Source organism: Rousettus aegyptiacus, unplaced genomic scaffold, assembly GCF_014176215.1.
Source record: "Rousettus aegyptiacus isolate mRouAeg1 unplaced genomic scaffold, mRouAeg1.p scaffold_m13_p_17, whole genome shotgun sequence".
Taxonomy (NCBI): Eukaryota; Metazoa; Chordata; class Mammalia; order Chiroptera; family Pteropodidae; genus Rousettus; species Rousettus aegyptiacus.
The window spans coordinates 12,835,144-12,859,704 of NW_023416292.1; the positions used below are offsets into that span (position 1 = coordinate 12,835,144).

Here is a 24,561-nt window from a genome sequence, read left to right on the forward strand (position 1 = left end):
TCCTAAGCCCTGGGGACAGAAAGGAGAACAACACTAAGCCCCTACATCCCCCTCTGGAATGTAATGGCCTCCAAATACAAGTTGTCAGTTGTTGTTCCGTGTTTCTCTACTTATTAATTCCTTCGAGAAGAGGCCCAATCCCCACCGTCAATAGAAGGCTCCACGCCAGGTCCCATGACTCAAACCCACCCTCAACAGTCCGGCTTCTATTTAAGGAAAACGTTCAATGTGCTTTTGTGCTGTGCTGAGCTCAGTTGAACTTGGTTGTTTTCGATCCCAGTGAATTGTCCCAACACGGCTTCCCTGCAGCGGAAATTTCCCTTGCTTGATGTAAGCCTCCGACTACATAGCTGGTAATTGTCTTGTTGCTGTACAATTGACCCGACTTCAAAGGGTTCCCCAAAATGGGAACCAAAAAATTCATCGTCATTTCTAGCAGCAGCAAGAGCAGCAAGTTTTGGCCCTGATGAAATTTTCAAGGGGCAAAGTTTGTCCTTAGTGTCTTCCCACTGCTTCTGCCACTTTCTTCCTAATGCGCATGTGGCCCCGCTCCTTGGAGGCCTGGCTCTCAGCTAGTTATCATATACTCCCTCCTAAGGTGGCAACTTGCACATCAACGGGAAGTGACTGGAGGTTGCCACGGAAAGGGAACGAAGATTATTACGCGGCAGGCGTCATCTACCACCCCAAGATTCTTTCATTATATGAGGAAAACACAGCCTGGGGGTTGTATTTTGTCTTTCGTTTTACAGATAAGAAACTGAGGCCCAGGGGCACTACATAGCTCCCCCACATCACTCTGTTTGGTCTGAAGTCAGAGCTCTGCCTTTCAAGTCTCCTGAGCCTTGAAAATTCAAAGGAGCACATTCTGTTGATGGATTTGGATTATCAAAGCTGCAGACTAGAAGGACTTCAAAAAAAAAAAAAAAATCGGAGGTGGAGGTGGGAAGAGAGTGGCCGCTGATGAAAAGGAAGGGTCTGTGCGGCAAGGACCCTCAATTAGCGGCTCGCCGGAACTGACGGAGAGAGTGGCTCCCAGGTGGTATCTGTACCAACTCTTTCATCTCACAGACGCGTAGCAGTGAGGCCTGAAGTGGGTGCGATATACTCATTTAAGCCTGAAGGACTGAAATGGAAACCCACAATATAGGAAAAGCACATCTACATTATATTTATAGGAACCAAGTTTTCTAACGGTCTCCCTTGGGACAGGAGACGCAGTGACCAAATTCTTACCCATTTAAAAAAACCACAGTGTCCACATCTGCAGTCGCCAGCAGAAGTATAATCACTATAATTTTATAATTATGAGAAGGGAATTAGCATTTCTAAGTAGTTTCCAAATTTAGTAGTGTTGACATGTCTACATTCCCCTCTGATAGTTGTTGGATAAATAAAAACACACGGGTTTAGCAGAGAAAAGAATATGTAATAAAATATTAAGCAAGCTTATCACGCAGATATATTTTGTTTGGAAATCTCTGCCTTGATTCTCAAAACTACTAAGACAAAGAATCAAAATATAATGGATCTCATAGCACAAGCGTGTTTAAAGGCGCACACAGCATGGGATGAGACCTCTCTCGTGGCCCAAGAAACACAGAGCTCCTCATTCTCTACAGGGTTGACAGGGCAGAGGCAGCTGATACTTCGCTGTCCTTAGAATGGCAGAGATAGGACTGGGTGAGAAGTGGTCCATGTATGAACATTTGAATGCAATCAAACAAAACATCTATGGACTTCTTGCCCTGTGCCAAGTACAGTGTCACCAGTAGGTAGGATGTGGCCTGACAAAGAGGATTCGATGTACATTAAGAAAATGAAATAGTTCTTGTGAGTATAAATATGCATGTTAATGATAATTAATACCTTCTGTTTGTGAATACAGCGGGATAATATTTTGATATATGAACTGACATGATTTCCCCTCTGAGTAATTCTTGTTACCTGTGAACCTTTTCCCACACAGGCTTTCTTGGCGCAGTGCCTCAGGGATGGGGTCCTACTCTAGAACAAGAGGCAAATTCTTGCCTTTTGAATTTCAAAAGCTGAAATCTTGGCAAAAACGACATGTTTGAAAGAAAAATAGATCTGGAAATGGTCAGTTTTTTCTCTACTGTTAAGATAAAGCTGGGGGGTGGGGGTGGGGGCAAAAACCTGCCAGGGACACATGAGAGCAAAAGCAAAAGAGTCAAACTCTTGATGGGTCACCAAGCAGATGCGTTTTCCGTCCCCTTGGCCCTGACCCGTCTGACCGAGTTCTCGGAGCAGAGGGACACAATGAGGAGCTGGGGAGATCCCCTCATTGACATGAGGGGGTCTGCGTCCGGCACCCCATGCCCAGCCTCCTGCTGCTGCCCAGGGCTCAGGTATGGCCTCGTACGGTCATCCGCCCGGGGCTCTGTGCAGACGACAGGGAAAGCAAATGCAGGTGGAGAAGACCCGAGTCAGTCTGAAAGTTCCCCTGCATGCCTGCGGAGTTCAGGGGCGGAGCCAAATATGTTCCAAGTGCCTGAGTGGAACAGCTGAGACTCAGGTCTGGAAGGTGGTGTGGCCAGGGACGAGGAGGACATGGCGGTGACGCGCACGGAACACAGGCACTGCGGGACGATGCGCATCAGACGCCAGCGCGGACTGATGAGAAACACGGAGGGCTGATGGCTGCCCCCGTGACGCACACGGAACACAGGCACTGCGGGACGATGCGCATCAGACGCCAGCGCGGACTGATGAGAAACACGGAGGGCTGATGGTTGCCCCCGTGACGCACACGGAACACAGGCACTGCGGGACGATGCGCATCAGACGCCAGCGCGGACTGATGAGAAACACGGAGGGCTGATGGTTGCCCCCAGCTCTCTTTCCCCATCCCATGCTAATGCGCCCTGAAAGGCCCCGAGACCGACACAAATACTCCAGTTCATGACCCCACTAGATAACTATCCATCCCAGAAAACAGGCCCCCGCTTCCTCACAAGCCCAGCCCCATCGGCACATTCATGTTGGACCAGCTGCGTTCGGAAACATCCTCACAGGGTCCAACTAAACCCCTCCGCTGTAGGCACAAATGCTTCCTCTTTCTCATTCTTAGGAAGATCAGGACAATATGTTCTGAGTAACGGCTCACAATGCATAAGAACAGAGAGAAGAATAAATTCTAAGTGATCTCAGCCTCCTGATGTATACAAGATCTCCTTTCTGGGTTCAGATACTAAATCCATAGCCTGTGAAAAAAAGTGGGGAGAAGTCTGTCTTCCAAACCTTCCTCTCCTCCCCGGCCCCCTGCGTTGACCTTTTCCCCACCTTGGTGGCTTAACGCCGTGTCCTTCTTACAATGTCCTCTCACTATCTTCCCATTGCAACCTGAAACTCATTCACGTTCCTCTAAAATGACTCAGAATAGTGTGAGGCTTAACATCTCCTCCTTCTCTGTCCCCATAGCTAATGGGTTGTTAAATCTACCTCCATGGATCTCTCCTCGCCTCTCCGTTACCTGGAAATGCTGACCTCTGACTATTCCTTCTTCTTAGTCCAGGAGCATGGTAGAATTGCACTTCTCCCTCTTGAAGTTGACTATGGCCGGCCACGTGACTTGCTCTGGCCAATAAAATGTGCGGGGGTGCCAGATGTTGCTTCTGGCAGAAGCATTTTTTACTGCAGACGCTACAGTCCTTTCGTCTTCCTGCCGCTGGAACCAACATTCCAGAAGGTGGAGGCTCTGTTGACCAGAGTAAGGGCTCCATGTCTATGTGAGCAAGAAATAAACATTCGTTTAACTAAGTCACGGGTCGTTACTGCATCATAATCTAGCCCATCCTGCCTAACATACCTGGGCTACTGTGGGGATGCGGGCTCTTGGCACTTCTCATCTGAGCTCTAACGCATGCGACTCAGAGTGTGGTCTGCACACAGATGACAATCCACAACACATCAGCAGTCTGCAATGAGGTAAGTACAGAAACTGAGGACAGACATTTAGAAACTCTTATAACGATTTAACTCATTAACTTTATCTGTTAAGTGAGTAGTGAGATATGTGGGCTTATGTTCCCCCAAAATCTTAGTGTTGCGCCTTGCCCACGGGATGCTACAAAAATGCTTATCATTAATTTGGATCAAAACTTCATGATTAAGAAGTAGAATTATGACAGGTTTTCATAATAGCTAGAGCAAGCACATCTGGGGGATATTTAGGTGCAAGACCTTTCCTCACTGAGGGTGAAACCATCATTTAAAAGTTCCCTGAGTCTACTCTTTGCGCCTGCACAAAATTTAGCTCTAACGAGCAGAGAACCTTTCCGAGCTCTTTCTCATTCCATATTAAATATTGTTTTAGGTTTCCCTACATAAGAGCATGGACATTAATGTATTTATTCTTTGTAATAAAACTGTAAATACATTGCCTATGAATATGATTTCCCAAATTACCCACAGACAACTTGACATTTTGATACATTTGTTGAAGAGGGAGAGAGGATAATACAATTGATCCCTAAATCACATCCTAACTCCCTCTAGCACTGAGTATTTTTTTTTTTTGTTCCCGAAGTCTCTTTGACACACATTAATGTATTTCTCTGCACCATACAAGAAAGAGACAGTGTGGCATTCTGAAAAGCACAGTGGGCTGGGTGTTAAAAGACCTGATCTTGGTCTTTGTTACCTACCTACTTACATGCTACTACGTGAAGCCATTGCTTAACTACTTGTTACCCTAATTTCTCCATCTATTAAATGAAGACAATAAGTTAATAATCACAAGTAAATAACATCATCTCTGTTGTGAGAATCAAAAGAGTACTGAGCACTTGGTAATGAATAAAGTACTACACAATTATAATTTAGCATTTACATATAAGACTGCCATGCTCTCAGATTGTCTCGTATACAAAGATTTTCCCCTCTCTAGTCAGACAGTAAGTCCTCGAGAGGTGCATTGTGTAACATTTGTGTCTGTTTCAAAGTTCAGTCCTTTGAGACAAATAATATACATACAATGATTGTTTGAAAACTGTTTTATATGCCAAAGGTTGTTGAACCCCTTCACTATTAGGTAAACTGTATAAACTTCATAAACCATATGACAGGTTTTCCTCAGTCCCACTGACAATATCCATTTAGGGATTTGGCTCAGGAGAGCTGTAATTGCCTGAGTTCCTTGAGGGCAGAGGTCATCTCTCACTAATCCTGGTATCCCCAGCACTCAGCAGCATCTCAGCACACAGAAGGAACCCAGTTAATGTCTGAAGACAAACTAATAAATGTATCAACTGAACTTCAATTAAATATTTTCTATTATTACCGCCACTAAGTACCCTGAAACCTAAAAAGCCAATCTTTGTGTGATTTTGGTTAAATCGGTTTGGGGGAAGTTTTGCAGAACCATCTACACATTTTAAAAGAATGTCCACCCCGTCAGTCACATGACTTTTCCAACCTCTTTCCACAGTGAACACAAACAGTTCTTATTCAAAGATCATTAAGAGGCTCAGGCTGCGGGACTGGGGGTGGTAAGGAACAGAAAAGCTATTGGTCTGAAAAAAGGGGAAAACTGTACTATTAATTGTTCCGAGGGTACATTATTCTGCACATGTAAACAGTCAAGGTGAAAATACAGCAGATGAATAAAAAGCTTCTGTACAGAAGAACTGCAAACTTTGGCAGGAAGCGCCGTGCTGCAGCAGCGAAAGGCCTTGTGCTGGGGGCTGCAGTGGAAAAAGTGACCTCAGAGAGGAATGCAGAGCAGAAATGCTCAGAAAGAGAAGATGAAACTCCACTGAGTTTTGGTTAAGTCATTGGGTCCCAGGCGTATTAAAGTATAAAGCTGTTTCAGTTTAAAAAAAAAAAAATGCAGGTTCCATGAAATCATAGGAGTTTACTATTCTTTTCTAATTGTAGCTTAGAATTCCGACGTGGCTCGGCCCTCTTGCTTTTCACGAGATCTAGTGTTTAGGAACACATTCTTCTAGAGAGGCCCAGGAGGAGACACACAATAAGTTAGGCTGCAGTCGCCCAGTGCTCCACGGAGCTGTCCCGGCAAAAAGCAAAGGCAGAGACAGCACCACAGAGAAATGGGCACGAGCCCTTCCCCCGCTCCTGCGCCCATCCAGAGAGGGCTCCCCTTTTACGGGAAAGTTTATACATATTACAGCGGCAATTTATGTCTTTCACCACTGGGATTCAGCCAGTTCAGCGTTTCAAAACTGGGTTCTCTTGCTATGTAGATCTGAACTTGAAGTTTGCTTAATAAATTAGGCTTTTATAAGACAAAAAATGAAATGCATCATTTCACATGGATATGAACATAACCATAGTCTAGAAAGAAAACACCCACGCCACCCACCCCTACCCAAAACAAGCTTTAGTTTTTAAATATAGACCTACATTTTGAGCAAAACATGAATCAAGTCACATACTTAATGACCACGGAGTGTAATTTTAGAGGCATGCCAGAAAGAAAAAGGGGGGTGTGAGCACATAAAACTTATTTATATTTTATTTATGCTATTTCCCACAGATTGAAAATAAATTTTCAAGAGCACCATTTGTCAAGCCGATCTGCCCCTAGAGTCTAAAAATTTAATGCTTATTTAGCAGTGCCCTCTGGTGTCCAAATGAATCATTTTAGTTTGCCTTAAGACGAAAAGTAAGCCACTACATAATTCAACAAGTCTACAAGAAGCATTCATCCACTCACCAAACATTTATTAAGAGCCTAGTACATATGCCAGCTACTATGGAAGATAATGGGATACACAGATGCATTAAAAAAAAAAAGACATGAACGTAAATGCAATTACAAAATTACTCGATCATACACACACAAATCGCTTTACCTAGTTTTTCACTAAAATGAGACACAGCTGGGCTGTTTCCTTTTCCAAACAGTTCTGGACCATTATTCGTATTATCAGGTTATCTGGCTGGCTCTGGATAGAACAGCTTTGGTCAATTACACAGGGAACATTCTGAAACAGAGTAAAGATTCCAGGACGTACAGTTTTAATGGTTTGTGAGAAAGCTTTCACAGTCAACCACAGAGGACACTTCAGGTCTTGCAGTGACCTGGGGAACCACTGGTCCTCAGATCTAACACACGAATCTATTCATTAAGCTTTACGGTTCTTTCTGAAAATGCACCATTTTTCTAGCTCTGTGATGAAAAGGCCTCAGAAGGAATCAAGTGACAACAGAAACCCTAAAAAGTGATCATGAACTGTTCTAGGAGTCTTTGATCTGAGAATTGCCAACAGGAGTTTCAGAAGCACACTGCTCTGAATTGGTGCCTTCAGACTTTCTGGGGGTGCAGAGGGAGTCTCAAAGAGTTCCGAGACCTTCCACTGAGAATAAAAGTAAAATTCAAATATCTTAAAAGGAGTCAGGAGCTATTACAAACCAAGAATGATGTTTTTATACCATTTTGTAATGTTCCTGCTTTTTGCCATTTTTCCATTCTTGTTATTGTCATTTTCTAATCAGCCGTAATTTGCTTGGAACCAACAGAATATGGCAAAGGTAATAGTAAGGTTATGAGGTCCATCTTGCTGAGACTCTCTCCTTGCTGGCTGTCGGAAAGCAACCGGCTGTGTTGGCAAGGCCCACGCGGCAGAGCTGAGTGGCCCCTTGCCAACAGCACACTAAGAACTGAGGCCCTCAGGGGACTGAAAGCTGCTAATACCCACGTGAGTGAGGAAGCAGACCCTTCCCCAGTCAAGACTCAGATGAGACTGCAGACCTGGCCAACACCTGACTACAGCTTTACAGAGGACCCAACTTTGAGATATTAAGTGGGTGTTGTGTTAAGTCGCTAAATTTGTGGTAATATTATTATGCAATGATAGATAATACAGATTTCAAGCCTTTTTTAAAAAACATTTTTATTATAAAAGTAATACAAATAATGAAAAACTGAATCCTGAAGACCAAGTCATCCTTTACTGCCTTATCATCCTGTTACAACCACAGTAGTATTTGTCATCTTTTTATCATATGCTTGGCGTGCTACTTACAGGCATGATCATACCCATTTGTACACTTTTGTATCTTATTTTTAAAAATATTTTCTCATGTTTATTATATTCATTACTAATTTCTAATTATATAATGTACCATTCATTGGCACTGTGTGCACATGTATGTGTGTCTGTGTGTCTGTGAATTGACTATTTCCCTAAACCAAGGACTGGCAAACTTTAGGCATGCATTTGTAAAAAAAGTTTTATTGGAACACAGCTGTGTCCATTTGTTACCTATTGTCTATTATTATTTTTGTGCCACAAACTGCGGAGCTGAGAAGCTGTGATAGAGACTATATGGTCTGCAAATCCTAACATGTTTACTTTGTGGCACCGACTATGTAGGAAAAGTTTCTTGACCCCTGCCCTAAACTTTTAAGATTTATAATTTGAGCTATTCCAAGTAATGCCATTTAGAACATCTCCATGCATATGATATTTTGGACTTTAGGCAGTTTAAGAGGAATATATGATTACAAAAGTGGGATAACTGGGTCTACATCATAAAGAAGTTTTTAAGGCTGACACTGTTCCCCACTATTCCTCCTGTACCGGACCACTATGAGACAGTAAGGGTGGTGGTCTAAGAAGGGAAAGGAAGGTTCGGACTCTTACGGGCAGCACTTCTCTAGTCCTGATTAATCCAGACATGTAAGTTTCCACGCTGGAAGAACATATTTTTGGTTTTGATTTAAAGTCAACCAAAGAACGAAGTAACAGTAATTGCAACTTTAAAAACAAGTGAAAGAATTTTTTTTTTTTTTTTTACTTTCTACTGGGGATGAAAAAAGCAGACTGAACTCTCCAGGTGTCAAGGTGTGAATGAAAGGCCATTCCAGGCTGTAGTGGCCGAGGCGCTGGGAGGGCTGCGTGAAGGAAAGAGGGGGCAGTCTCGACATGGGATACAGTAGCGGCAACGAACAATGGGGCAGCGATGAGCGGGGGATGAGGGCAGAGACATGAGTGCTGCCCCTCGAACACAGCCTAGGCATAAACTTGTACACGACTGCAATTAAACCGTCTCCAGATAAGGAAGTTCTAGAGCAACTACCATATATTTTTGAACAACAACAAAATTCTACCTGGGGAAGTTTTATTCTTTAGAAAGAAACTTATGGAATGGGAGCAGCTAAGCCAACCCTGACTATCTCTGAGATAAGAGATTAAGCAGTTGATGGGTCTGAAATCCATTCTTGTATGAATAGAGAAAGCCTCAGGAAGTGTAGGTGTCATCTTCTAAGGGAAATATTCTGTAACATAAAAAAAAAAAGATCAGGATGGACTTTTTCCCCAATGAATAATGTAATTTAAAAGCAAAACTGGAAAGATATTTAATGTAATTATCCTAATGCCAACAAAGTATGTAAAGACATCACAGATAACACACTTATTATAATATTCCTGTCAAAATGTCAACCAATTTAACACATCCTAAAGAAGTGTTCTTTTGCTTAAAACTATTATTAGCCTTTACATTCCACCTCGGTTACTCATCAAATAATAAAATGCACCATGACTTCATGAAGTACTCTGGGAAACTATGAAATTCTCCATAGACTAAGGAAATCAAATTATTTTTACAAAATCTAGGAACATGTCACTTTAAACAAAATATAGCTGTCTTCTGAGGTATGAAAATAGAGCCATTTTTTTTCTTGAATTTTCATACTGCAAAGGAAGAAGTACTTCTATGAATGGCTTGATTCACAATTAAAATCACATCATGATTTTTCTTTTTCACTATTTACTGCTAGTTGCCTCAAAACTGACCTGAGGGTCTGGCAGCATAAATCCGTCAGTGAGTTTATAATAGACTATTGTGGAATCGGACTCCACTATGGCCAAAGTAAAAGACATCGGCAAATCTGTATCTCCTTGCAATTTTCGAGATGCCTTCAAGATCTCCCTTATCCTGAAAACAAAGTCACATACATTTAGGATTCACAGTCACTCAGTCAATAGGATCAAATGCTGTAAAATCCTAGGGGAGAGGCAGGCAATAACATTATACCCATAAGGCTAAAGAAATATCTGAAGGATCAAATATAAACATTTAATGTTGTCTTCACACAGAAAATCCTGCAAGGAAGGACTATTGACTGACTTGTATTTTTCTTTTGTATTTACCCATCTCTCCTGATCATCGTATCTGAGAGAGTCAAACTGTATTTAGGAATCTCCAGAATGGGACTCTAAGTGAGTGTTTAGTGTACCTGAATTGACTAAGGATCATGAGTATTCACTTTCCCATTTTCCAACTTGGTATCTTACAGTGGAACATCTTGGTATTGAAGTTTGTCCTTTAAAAAAATGACTATAATAAATATTTCCCCTATGGTATTCATAATCGATATCGTAAGGTGGCTATATAACATTCTACTGACTCACAATTTATCTAATCAGTCCCCTATTGTTGCTATGCTGTATCAGGTTTTGAGGGGTGAAGGTGCTAATAAAGATAAATTGTGATGATCATCTCGTTGCAGGTAGTTGTTTCTTTTTAAATATTTGTTAGGTCTTTCCAATGACTGGAATCTTTAGATCTGAATATAGATATGTTAATGGTTCTCAGTATGTATTCAGATGCTTCATAAAAGCTCATAAAAAAATATAAAGAGAAATAAAACTTTTGGGGGTAAAACTTACAGCAAGAAATCAATAATATAAAGGATTTCAGTTTACTTACAGTGGAAAATAATCTATGTAGGTCTTCAAAGCACTCTCAGCTTTTGTTTACCACAAACTAAAAATCCTTACTCCCTACTTATGTTCAACAATTCAGTAAATGTAACCTCCAGAGGAACTCTTTAACAGGCAAACAAAAAATGATCAGTTTTTCCCCCCCCATGAAGCTAACCAAGTCTCCAGAAATTGGAAAAAGATTTAGTAGCATATTAACATGTTACAATTGAATACATAAATAACTCAACACTATATTCTCTTTCGCAAAAGTGCAATTTATCCCTTTAAGTTCTACTTTCTATTCCTAAATATAAATTCTTATGATCACGCTTCATCCTATTAGCCATTGAACCTATAAAGAATCTAAAATGAAATGTCTCTGCTTTGAAATAGTCTTGCTAAAATAATTATAATGCTTTTTAAAAAATCTGTAGTAGAGACTGGAGATTTTTAAGAATTTAAAACTGCAATAAACTTCTGGAAAAGCTAAAACTAGATTGTTTTTGCTAAAATATCACTTAATCACTACATATGTTACACAGTAGTAAATGGTTTGTTAGAACATCAGCCACAAAAGGCTGCCTACCTACCAACTATCACTTAAGTTTACAAAGGCATGGCATGAGATGAGGAGACAATGAGTTTCTAAGTTTGTTTCCTCACAGTCAAACTATTTCAAACATGATTATGAAAGAGTTAAATCAACAATATAGCAATACTTCAGTTATTAAACATAACTGCCACAGAACACTTATTAGATAAATAAAATCTGTCTACCTGGAAAATCTTAAACCCTGTTCTAGAGCCAGTACAGTATCATCCTCTCTCTTAAGTCTTCCATGTCGCCTTTCCCCAACTTCTAGGCAAACTTATGTATCATACCCTACAGAGGCACCTGTGTAAACCTACATTACTGTAATCACTACCTTGTATTTATCCATCTAAACGTCTGCTTTCCACTGGATTGTACTCATTTCCAAGGTCAAAGCTTTTTTTTTTTTTTTTTAATTGTCAGTGCCCAATATGTTGTAAAATAACTGGGGAGAATGAATGAGGTTTTTTGAATGAAGGTTTCCATATGGCTATAATAAACCTTTAAGTATATAAACTTTAAAATAAATTTGACATTCTTCTAAAATTTATTTTGCACCTGTATTATACTAAAAAATTCAACTTGTCTTAACTCAGGATCATCGATTTTGGTACTTGTTATTGGAGATACAATGGTCGATGGCATGATCCCTAGCATGTGATTTCTTAAAAGCATTTCATATTTGCTTGCTTTTTGTTTGTCGTACATTCAAATTGTTTTATCGCATGTTTCTATACCAGAGCCTGGCAAACTATGGTCACCTATTTTTTTCATGGCCCAGGAACTAAGAATAGTCTTTACATCTTTAAATGGGACATTTTGTATGGTCATATAAGTAACTACGTAATACCCCCTGTCACTTTTGCAAACCTAAAATGTTTATGATCTGGCACTTTAAGAAAAATTTTGCTGACTCCTACACTATGAAAAAGGTTAAGAATAAAGATGTCAGATATGAACATAGGACAGTGTACTTTTCCCCCCAATATCATTTATTCAGTATCAGAGCCACTACTAATTAGAATGTAGAAGATCTCAAAAGACCACCATTCCTACTATAACAAAGAGAAAATATCTGATTTGGTTTAAAATATTACATTTTTCTTTAAGCCTATAAAAAAAAAAAGATATGAACACAAAGAATTTTAAAGGAACTAAATTCCAAGGTGAAAATGAGCCCTTCCCAAGTAAGCAGAGACCAAGAGAAAGCCACTTCTGTTCCAGAGGGCCATTATTAAGTCTGGATAAAAGTGGCTCAAGGAGGGAGCATGTCACACATAGCCAAGCAACTTCACTGGGACAAGGAGAAACCAGCAACACTTGTAATAGCCACATCTGAACAGGCACAGTAGGTTAGAATCTGGAAGGGCACAAATCCTTCCAGTTCACCAGTTCTCTCATGGGACTTTTACCGCATTTAAGCAACAGCAAGCAAAGCTAGGGAAGGGATTGAAAATCAACAAGCAAGCTCTAGTCACAAAGTCTTGCTGAAGACAGAGGCCTGATTCCATACTCAAGACATCTGAAACCAGAACAGAACTGGGATAACTGATGCTCAACTCAGCCAGAACCCCTCCTGACTTCCTATAAGACTGACTAAATCAGGCCTATGCCCTACTTGCCTGATACAGAAAAAGATAAGCTCTTTGGGGGCAGCGTTGCACCAGCATCAGTCTATTATTTATAGGTACTGTCCGGTGAAAAGTTATAAGCTATGTGAAGAAGCAGGAAAATGTACGTAATAATCAAGAGCAAAAAGTCAACATGAGCAGACCTTCAGGAAACTAAGGTTGCTGGAAAACTCAGATGTTGGAATTAATAGCTAAAGGCTCTAAAATAGCTATTGTAAATATAGTACCAAAAATAATAATAATAATAGACAAAATGAGTGACAAGATTAAAAATTTAGCAGAAAAATGGAAGTTCAAAAGAAAATAAAATGGACATTATAGAATTTTAAAATAATATATATTTTTCAAGTACTGACAAGGCTTAATTATAAACTAGATACTACAGAAGAAAGGATTAGCAAACTTGAAAACAGGTCACAAGAAACTAAATTGCAGTACAGAGAAAAGAGAATTTATAAAAATAAACCTTGAGAGGCCTTTGGTAACATATCAAATAAGGTGCTATATGTGTAACTGAAATTGCGGAAGAAAGACGAGAATGCTGTATGTCTTAGGCCATCTGGGCTGCTATAAGAAAATACTACACACTGGGTAGCTTATAAGCAACAGAAAGTTATTTCTCCTAGTTCTGGAGGCCAAGGGTTCGGCATGGTCGTGTCCTGGTGGAGATCCTTTTCCTGTGCCCTCACATGATGAAAAAGGCAGGAAAGCTCTGTCGGGCATCTTTTATGAGGTGCTAATCTCATCTATGAGGGCTGCACCCTTCTTAAGTACCTCCCCAAAGCCCCATCTCCTACAAAGATCATTTTCAGGGATTAGAATTTCAACATATAAAATTCAGGGGAGGAGAGGTACATTTTGTTTTTTGCGTTGTAGAAGCAATAGCTAAAATTTTCCAAACTGGTGTCTCCAAAAGTGTGTTTCTTACAGAGAGCAGAGTGGGATCTTATCTCCAGTCATATTTTCTGCTCTTTGATTGAAGTGTTTAATCCTTTCACATTTAAAATTTATATTGATATTGTTCGATTTATGTCTGCCATTTTACTTTTTGCTTTCTATATGTCATTTTGTTCTTGTTTTGCTACCTTCTTTTGTATTAAATAGATATTTTCTAGTGCACCATTTTAATTTTTTTAATATAGTTTTATTTAGTTTCTTATAGTTCTAGAGATTATTATATGCATCTTAATTTATTACAATTTACCTCAGATTAATACTAATGCAATTCTAACAAAATATTGAAACTTCAATATATTTTCAATCCTTTCTCTCTTCCTTGAGCTATCACTGTCATACATATTGTTTATATATTATAAACTTAATAATATAGTGTTATAATTATTGCTTTATATAATCTTATATTTTTTCTAAAAGTTAAAAGTTAAGATTGCAAAATAGATTAGTCTTTTAGATTAACTTACATATGTAATATTTCTGGTACTCTTCATTTCTTCAGGTTACCTCGTGATGTCATTTCCTTGCTCGTACATAGCTCCATTCCCTCTCCCATCCTTTATGTTAATATTGTCACATACGTTATTTCTTATTATGCTATAAGCCTGGTTAGTTGACTTTTGACAAAGGCACAAAGAAATTCTTTTCAACAAATGGTGTTGTAACAGGAAGATAATACACCTCTGTGTCTACACATAGGATTACTGTAAGGATCAATGAGATGCCACACATAAAAAGGCTTTGCAAACTGTCAGAGTAGCCACTAAATACAAGTATTACGACTATACAGTACCTAGACCAGTTTTGCTACCTTGCAAATTGGTGCACAATATTTTTATCCAACCCTTCTTAAAGAATAATTTCTACCTATGTTAAATTGCATGAAAATCAGCTATATTCATACTCATATCAGAGATTTACTTTAAAAATATTTAGACGAAGCAACCGTAGATATTAATTAGAACCCTCAATACTCAGCACTGATGGGAAACCACATTCTGAAGCCACGGCAACACACAGAGTGAAAAATAAGTTTCTTTAAACATTCCCAACCGGCAGAGCATGACAAGGATGGGACACAGAAGGAAGGGGAAAAAACCTATTAAGATAACTTTCACTTATTTTCCATTTCTCAAAACATAATATTTAAATCAGAATGTATGTGCGTGTGTGTGTTTCCTAAGGTAGACCGTGTGGAAATTCTAGGCCATATATTCAAATTTACAATAGAAATTTCCATCTTATTCATATTTGTTTCCAGAGTTCTTTATAAATAGCAAAAATTTTCAGACTTACTCAAACCACCCACGTGGGAAAGCCTAACATTTGAAAATTAGTTAAGAGCTGTAAAGAGGGCTTTGTCTTCAGAGTAGAGAGAAATCACTGTCAAAAATGAAGTGGAAGTTCCCATCCCCGAACTGTTTATCCTACTTGGTGTGTAGTGGGGAAAACTACCAGTGAATCGTCTGGTAACAGTTTATCTGCCTGTGTTGCTCAAAGCGCACTGGGAAGTCTTAAAAAGATTCTTGTTCAGGATCTCTTCTAGTCTATTTTTAACAAATGTTTAAAGTAAGGCCATCATCTTTCCCCATTGGAGACCTCTCTTGTTTGTTTTCTTTATAGGATACTGATAAACTCCTAAAAATGTTTACTTTGCCTTTAAGTCAACAGATTGTACTTACTGAATCTAACAACAACAACAAAGGTTTTGAAGTTCTATTTTAAAAATACACACAACTGTGAAGATGCTGAGAACAATGAAATATCACTATGATACTATAATCTCACTTCTAACAAGCTTACAGTTTGAAATCTTAATTTAGAAACTACAGAACAAAGTTTATCTCTCTCTATATATGTTTATTTAAAAGCTCGGTTCTATGGAAAAAGAGTAAAGATGTTTTATCACACAAATCTAAAATAATTTACATGATAGTCTTTTTATTTGATATTTGATAGAAATCCATCTTTGAAAAACATAACCTATGTATTAATAAGAAGAATTTGATTTTTGAGTTCTTTATAGTTCTAAGGAAAAACCCCACCTGAAGAAAGAGATGAATCAGTAATAATTATAGCTGTTGATCAACAGTAACAGAACTGGATGTTTACAATAGGGTTTTTTTTTTTTTTTTCTCATAGCCGTTCAGAGAGGAGCTCAGCACACTGAAAGCAGAGTGCTTCCAAAGCACAAACAAATAACTTGAAATCAAGCCTACAAGCCTGAGGCAAAGACAGGTAATACTGTTTGGCTATTGCCCTTTCTCCAAGCTATCTAAATACCTCCACAAATCTTAGCATTCATTTTTTTTTAACAGTCCTACATTAGAGACAACGTAATCTGTGGAAATTTACACAGAGGACAAGAAAGTTGAAGACAACATTGCTTTTAACTTCAAATGTTGCGGAAACAGAATATATCATGGGTTAAGATTATAATTAATTTCAGTCTGCAGAAGACAGTATCTCATCCTGTCCTCTTCAATGTGAGCAAACTGGCACATGCTGTAGCCTTAACGATTAAAGACATTAACTCCTTCATCTACCTCATTATGATATCTTGGAGCAATACTCCATAATCCAGCTCTGAAACACAATGCGAGTTTAAACTGGTGCCCAAGGTGCCCAAGAAGCCTTTTTCCTCCAGAGGCTCGATCCTGAAGAAAAGTTTTGAGGATAACAGAGCGTCTCCTTGGGGAACCATGCCAAGGACTCCTAGCAAAAAAAGCAAGGTAGCTAAAACCCCAAGGGAGTTCATTGAACAATTAAGTGTCTGTGTGGCTATGCACCCCAGTGGGAAGCCATTCTGCTAATATAAAATGCAAGCTTTTGGGGGAGAGGGGGCGTAGTAAGAAAAAATGCTGTGTCAGTTGAAAGAAGCTGCCAGAATTGGGGATTTCACTAACAATAGATTTCTAACAGAGGTAATATAAGGACACACATTTGATATGAGGGGAAATCAAATGACAGAAATCATTTTACCAGTTACTAAACTAAGGCCTCAAATAAAATAATGGTCATTAAATGAATTTTCATAAAGAATAAACTTTAAAAGAGTAGAAATATTTTTCGACTATAGGGAAATAATTCGTAGAATATCCTTTGAAAAACTTGTAGCATTTTAGGATTAAATCTCATAATTAAGAACATCTTTAAAAATGTTCTAAATATAGTTATTAATACTGTTACTACATAATCAAAACTTGCTAAGATAGAATATCTTAAAAGCATTTATCACAAAAAAAATTTTTGGTAATTACATAAGGTGATGGTGTTAACTAGACTTATTGTGGTGATCATTTTGCAACATATACAAATGTTGAATCCTTATGTTATACATCTGAAACTAATATAATGCTATATGTCAATTATATGTCAATTATACCTCAATCAAAAAAAATTTAATCTTCTAAAGAAGGAACTCAGTTCTAGTAATGCTTTACTCCACCATTAACATAAGTCTTTTTCCCAAGACACTAAGGAAAAAGAAAGGATTAAAGGTAAGGGGGTGGACATGGCTGAAAAATAATTTCACTAAAAGGTAAGGAGGCTATTCAGTGCATTGGCAGAGTGCCTCTCGAGACCTGTGATTGTTCCCTATCCTGAGATGCATATTGTAGCTAGAGTGTAAAGAGTCGGAAATACTGATAAATCTTGCAAGCGGATGGACTTTGCAGACATTCCAATTTTTTAGAAACTCTTAGACAGTTGCTTGGGCATATCCTTATATTGCAATTTTATTTAGCAAGTCTCCATTTAGCAGGAACTGAGGAGTCTTGGAGAGCTCATTCAGTCATCCAACAAATGCATATTTAATACCAAGTACCACGTACCAGGCTAGGCACTGGGGAAATAGCAATGAACAGAACAAAGTTCTGCTCTCATATTTTCTAGTAGGGGCAGGAAGACATTTTAAACAATCAAAAGAAAACCAAATATATAATATACTGAGTAGCAATAAGTGCAGTGTTATAAAGGAGGGCCACTTAGTAAGCTGCAGTAGTAGAGCCAAAAGTCTTGATCAAATCAACTGACCGAAGTTCTTAGACTTTTAGCCTACGGCTGCTGAACTAGCAGATGACCAATCTGGTATATGGAACACTCAAGCCTTTTAACAATTTTTTAGTAATATTCAGATTGGAAGATGCTAAAAAAGAGAACATTTAGAAAATTTTTCTCTCATATAAAATGGCTGAAGGTACCAATTTCAGAGGTTATCGATCACCAGAAATTAAAAGAAATGCCACTAATATGTGGGAATGGGGGAATAAAATGGTCATTGGAAAGGCTCTGCCCTCACATAAGCTACCCGCTCTCATTCCCTGGCACTAATAGGAGACAGCCACTTATAATTCAGCCAAGTTTAAAAGGATGAATGATTCACTGGTATTACTAAGCAAAAAAGATTTACAGATCATTTCAGAAAACAGCATCCCAGCCACCTCTGGATTTTAAAATTTACAAAACACTTTGCTCAGCTTTTTAAAAAACTTATAACATTTATAAACACAGACAAGCTTAAAATATGGCAACAGTCATTTTAGTTTTTAGCACACGTCTCATGTTTTACAGACGCAACTAAATTGACATTGAAATTGAGAGGCAACATAGGTTCTATCGAAAAAGGAAAACTGGTCATTGAAAAACAGAAAAGCATTTTTTTCCCTCAAAATTTGCTAGAGTCCTTGTGCAAGTTACTTATTTTCCCATTTAGAACAACCTGTGATACTAACACTATTACAGAAACCTGTAACACTATTATCCTAACCTTGTTGTAAAATACTTCGCCCATTTAGGGACACGCAACAAATATCGATGGCCAGGTGGTCCAAAAAAGAAGCTACCTGAGTTATCTGAACATAAAGCTGACTTCATTTGCTACCTTAGCACTAAGAATGGGCCCTGGCTTTCTTCTCTAAATTCATCAGATCCCTTTGACCTCTATGATTTTATACCATTGCTGGGTCGGGGGAACAGTCACAGCTCCTATAGTCATTTACCAAACAGGCTACAAAGATTCTTAGATTTACTTAAGTAATAAACAATCTAGAGTACTTTCCATATGCATATACAGTCCAGAAACTCAATATAGTATTTTAAATGTAAGCTAAAAATTATTTTACGTTAACATTAGGTAGTATTTTTAAATGAGAGAAAAAGGAAATGGGTCATTCCCTTTGAGAAACACAAACAACCTCATGTCCATTAGCATAACTGTCCCACTAGATAACCATACATGGGTACTTTACCAATTCTATTCCCCCATTGGAGATCATCAGTTAGTATTCAATCGATATTTTCAAGGGGAAGCGCTGACAGGTGTAGGGACCACAGTCTGTAACCCTGCTCCTTCTATCTCAGCATCAACGAGGCAGACGAGCTGGAGCTCGGGCCATCCCACCGTTGACCTCATGCCAACTTTTACCTGAGAGACCTCCTGAGACTTGAAAAATATGCCCAAGTGTTTTAACTATAAATATATGTGCTGTATAACTGCTTTACAGAAAACACCAGTCACAAACTGCACTTTAGCTCAGAGTGGTGCATTCACTCACTGCCATTCTATGACGAGTTCATTCTGTAAGAGAAACTATGTAAATAAAATCATCAGGTCCAGAGCCTGAGGACATAAATGGGGAATGGATACAAAAACTGCAGTCTAAGAAAGTCACACAGATATAAAATTAAATGTTACCTAGAACTGTTACTGTTTAGGGAGAAGCAAATACATATACACCATAAAATAAAAAAATAAAAACAAAGAATAAGCCCTGCAAATATATATGCCACTCTGCCACCCGATAGTCAAGATAGTTACTGAAGTGCTTTTAAAGGATACAGTGAGATTACTTATTGTCATCACTGGGGAAATATTTTACAACTAAATTATAGTTAGCTATGTGAATGACAGAGTTTGGGACTTCAATATAGCAGACAGATACCACGTTACATGCTTATATGCTATATGCCTTTTGTAAATAACATGAAATTGAACCTCTAGCAAAATGCCAACTCCTCTGGCTCTCAAGCTTTGTATACTATCTAGATTCTCCAGTAATAAAAATATTATTTAAAGTTTTTAAGAGATTAAAAACATTAAAATATATATATATATATATATATATATAAATAAAATCAAACAGCTAAACAGCATAGTCTAGGATAGTGATTTACAACTGGTATGCTCAGATTGGTTGTGCAGTATATGGAAATTAATTTATTTCTAACAATAAATTATCAAAATTTCATGTTATTTTTTAATATAAAATTAATCTTCCCTGTAATGTACCATCATTCTCATCCACCCACATTCCACTGTGCTTTCTTCTTTATAAATTGTAAGTTTAACGTGTATGATCGATCGGATGAACTAACCTGTTAAACAAAGACCAAAATCACCCGCCCACCTGTTATGGCTGAGGGAAGCACTGATGGGTGTCGGGACCACGGTCTGTAAACCTTCTCCTTCTATCTCAGTGCCAACGAGGCAGATGAGCTGGAGCTCCGGTAGTCCCACGCAGTTTACTTCATGCCAGCTTTTACCTGAAAGTCAATGAATGAACAGTAATGTTTATCAAAAATCAAAGATAAAAATTGTAAACTTCTACCTAATACTCAGCTGAGCAAACATCACTTATAATGCTATCTTTGCTTTGCTTTTTTAGTATTTTCTGTTATGCAGTAATTCCCAATGCAAATGAAGAAATTACAAAATTGGCAAAATTAACACTGAATGCATAAATGATGGCTTATTATAATGTTAACAATGCTATATCCCAACCCAACTCCCCAAGCCTCCATCACAGCCCCAATAATAAAACAACATAAACAAATAACTTACTCTCCATGAGGTCCAGGTAAACCAAGAATGCTATATATACTTGGGTGGCATCTCCTACATCTAATTCCATCATTTCTAAGTACTGAAAATCAAAATGTACTTGTTAAACAGAGAAGGAAGAATCTCTTAATATTTTCTTTCACTTTATCGGTAACTATTAATTAAATATAAATAATGTATAAACCTTTCTTCTATGTATAGTGAGAACTACAAGGCAATATAAGACCTGATCCCTACCTCTAAAAAACTTTCAATTATTAGGATAAATGCATTGCACACTTGCAATTGTTAGGCAAAGAATACTGTATGCCAGTAAATGATTAAAAACCGAGCTGAGTAGAATAAAAGAAAAACATGACACAACAAGGTCAGAGGAGCTTGGCTGGTGAATGTTTTGTGGCAGAGGTGGGATCCGAGTTGGGCCCTGAGGGGCATGTATGACTTGAGTAAATTGAGAAGGCAGAGTAACTGTGCAAGTAATCACACAAAGGTGGGAATAAGTCACACATATTCAAGGGCCCATAAAGAAACCTATCTGTCAGGAGTAAAACATTTTTTACTAAGATTTTTGTTGGGGCATGCCAGTGGGTGCCTCTACTTCCCTGGGAAAAGTCTGTTTGAACACACTCCTGGCCTCTTTCCCCACACCTTCCCACTCAAAGGTAGGGAATTATTTAATTGCTGGATTTTAAAGAAAGGACCAAGCAAGCTGCTGTGGCTTTCAGACTTGCTGGTCAGCATTGGGGGAACATTCTCCAGGGGCCTACTCCTGCAGGGGAAGCCTGAGGTTGTCCGGCTGTCCATGACTCGGCAGGTAAGCAGGGCTAATGAAGTGAGGGATTAGCAGATCTGTGTGGCTGCACATCTGAAGTCATATTCTCCTGCTGGCTTCATCATAAGTGTATGGGTACAGGAAAACTAGTATTTTTAGCTGTCCGCCTCAAACCTCAAATGTGCTTGAAAATAACAATGAAAAGGTAATTGGGGACCAAGTTGCAAGGTCTTGACGGTTAAGCTAAAACTCTGAATTTTACCCATAAGAAAACAGTGAAAATTTCTAAGCATGAGAATAATATAATGAAAATGGTGTTTGAGGACAATAAATCTGATTCCATTTTATTAGATGGATCTAAGTAGCTTTCAAATTGAATTATAGAAATGCAGAACTGGAAAAATCAAACACCCAGTATCTTTTCTCTCTCTCTCTCCCTCTCCCTCTCTCTCTCTCTCTCTCTCCTCTTTCTATCAACTAGATCTTTCAAGAGGAAAAATCAAAAGGGAAGATTTGATGGTTAAGGCGTATATAGCCATTAACTTCAAAGACAAAAACTCTGCAAATATGAAAACTGATAGCACCACCAAATCTAGATGAGGTTTTTAAAACTTGTTACTGGTGTTTCACTTATTACTTATATAGTGCTTACTATATGTCGAGTGCTTTATAAATATTAACTGATTTAATCTTATAATAACTCTATGAGGTAAGTCCTCTCTTATTGTCCCCATTTTACATGTGAGAAAACTGAGACAACAATAAGATTAAAGAACTTGCCCCAAATCCGAAGCTGATGAAAGAACCAGGATTCAAACTCAAGCAATCTGACTGAGTTCATGCTCCTAACCACTATTCTGCCTCTCCGTGTTACCGTTTTTCTTTTCATGGCACTAACATCTCGATATTATTGTTTGTTTTTCTGACCTTGAGGAGGAATAAGGAGATGAAGCAGTAAGATAAAGTTAAGCAAGACGTATAGCTTCAAAATTTTCCTTTTCTGGGCTTTTTTTAGATGATTAGCTAGGAAATATTGCTCTCCAGCTGAAGGCTGCAATTCTATAAAGTTACTAGACCAGGTCCTGAGATTCCTACAAAACCCTCATCTTCATTCATTCCTCGGGACATTACTGATACAAGCGAAAGCAAGCAAGGGAGTATCTTTCTCTTCCTTATACGCAAAAATAACACCCACAAGGTGTGTAGTTCAGCGTTGGGGAAGAACCTAAACTTCCCAGACAATTCGAAAAATTAGGCATCTGCACTTCTGCAAAATCAAGGTGCACACTCTAAGCCCAAGGCTGAGAGCCTAAGCTTTATCCTTATAGACTCCTAGATCTTATCCACAGCTAACAAGCTTGCGTGGTTACCGTGAGGATTAAGTGAGACCATCCCTAGAACCAGCCCTAGGTGGCAAAACTCAGACATTAGCGAGGCGGCTCCAGTTGGCCTCTGATGTGAGAGGGGTTTGCCTTCTCGTCGGGTTAAGAGTGGCGAGGTGGGGGTAAAAGGGAGAGTGTCAGAGCAATAGTGCGATTCATTTAAACAAAAACAGTGCTGCCCGCGGCTGGCAGTGTGCGTGCGGGTCCCCTTCGGGGAGGGTCGCACACAAACCCGGCCGGGCAGGAGCGGAGAGTAATGGGGGGAGTGAGGCCCGGGGGTTCCTCCTGCGGTACGGGCCCGGACCGGCGCCACGCCCCCGCCGCGCCTCCTGACCTTTGGGTGGGTGCCCATCCAGGCGTCCTCGGGAGCCCATGAGGGGGCGCGGCGGCTGCCGCCGCGAGCGCCGTCCGGCCCCAGACCGCTGCAGCCCGGGGCGGGCTCAGAACCGCCGCCCTCCTCCATGCTGCCCGGCGGTGCACGCCCGTGGTGCACCGCGCCCCGCGCCCGGCCGGAAGCAGCGGCGCGTGCGCCTGGGTTCCGCCTCCCTGCCGCCTGCGCTCCGCGCGGGAGGGCTCGGGTCCTGGCAGCAAAGTCAGATCAGCCCCGCCGGACAAAGTAGCTAGAACCTGCACAAACACACTCTGTTTCGCTGTGCGTTTATGGAAATTGGGGCAGACACTACAATGAAGAAGGTTCACGACTACTCGGCGCCCAATAGCCCTTAACTCTTCTTACATCCTCGCTGTTTGCAGCTCTGTCGATAAAGTAGAGAAAAGCTAAGGCCTCTTTGCCTTCACCATTGGGTCTAGGTCTCCAATTCCCGGGAACAGGAAAAGTTTCATTCACTGCCCTGTCGTGTAAGCTTAAGGTGTGGAAGTGGATGAGAGCTTTGCAGGAGAAAGTGGAAAGAAGAAAGACCAGACTGCCAAGAACTGTATTTTTGGAGTGGAACCACCTTTCAGGATTAGAGGAGCAGAGTAAACTCGAGTAGTTGAGTGGTCAGAAAATTAGGATGTGAACCAGCATAAACACGTGACCGGGAAGCCAAAAATGAAGAGTTCCAGACAGGCGGGGTAGGACATTGTAGGCATTTATGGATTTACTATGGGCGAAATAGGGAGACACTTAAAACTCCTATTACATTTTAATAGTATGCCTCTGGCTAATGTCTTGAGAAAAGACCTTAAGGGGCAAGGGTAGAAGTTGGGACTGGCTAAGAGGCTGTTGCATTAGCCAAGGCAAGAAATGACTCTCTCAAGATTCAAAGTCCCAGGCAGAGATAGAACTTTTGCTTCCAAATATGACAAAGACCCTACCGAGCTATCCCCCAGTAGAAAAATGTCTATAAAACTTGGATATCATACAAAAAAGCAACTACTGACTATACTGAATCAAACAGAAGCAGGCTGACTCTGGTAGGAAGGGCAGCTTGCTTGGAAGAGGGCAAATGAGGAACTACACGAGGAAGGCCCCCTTTCCTTAGTGTTTAGCTTGAGACCAGTGCAGTCCAGGAAGCAGGCCCAGCAGCAGCAGGGGTTAAATGGAAAACCTCCCCATTTTTCTTATCTGGGGAACTAGAAAAGTGAAGCCAGAACACTTCGAATGCTTAGGAGATTAGGAAGATTTTCAATTTGAGCCTAAATTTAAAGGAAAAAAGGGAGAGGGGTTAAGGAATTCCAGAAGGATACAGA

At 39.6% G+C, this 24,561-nt stretch overlaps 1 protein-coding gene across 7 annotated transcripts in view; it reads right to left on the bottom strand.

Moving 5' to 3' along the window:
- Positions 1-23,360, bottom strand: part of TSEN15 (tRNA splicing endonuclease subunit 15) — a 44,145-nt gene extending 20,785 nt beyond the window's left edge. For 2 of the 7 annotated variants that reach the window (XR_004955135.1, XR_001597043.2), the window contains exons 1-5: positions 23,204-23,360; positions 20,716-20,797; positions 20,282-20,417; positions 3,830-3,938; positions 3,494-3,745 (exon numbers count right to left, since the gene is read on the bottom strand). Coding sequence is in view for 4 of the 7 variants with exons in the window: in XM_016145601.2 (XP_016001087.2) it covers positions 6,837-6,968; positions 9,786-9,927; positions 20,282-20,417; positions 20,716-20,797; positions 23,204-23,332 (621 nt within the window). In the remaining 3 variants the exon portion in view is untranslated. Of the gene's footprint in view, positions 1-3,493; positions 3,746-3,812; positions 3,939-6,684; positions 6,969-7,858; positions 9,266-9,785; positions 9,928-20,281; positions 20,418-20,715; positions 20,798-23,203 lie in introns of those variants that run through there. The other 5 variants (XM_016145601.2, XR_001597042.2, XM_036234521.1 and 2 more) reach the window with 5 other exon arrangements.
- Between the last annotated feature and the right edge of the window lie 1,201 nt (positions 23,361-24,561).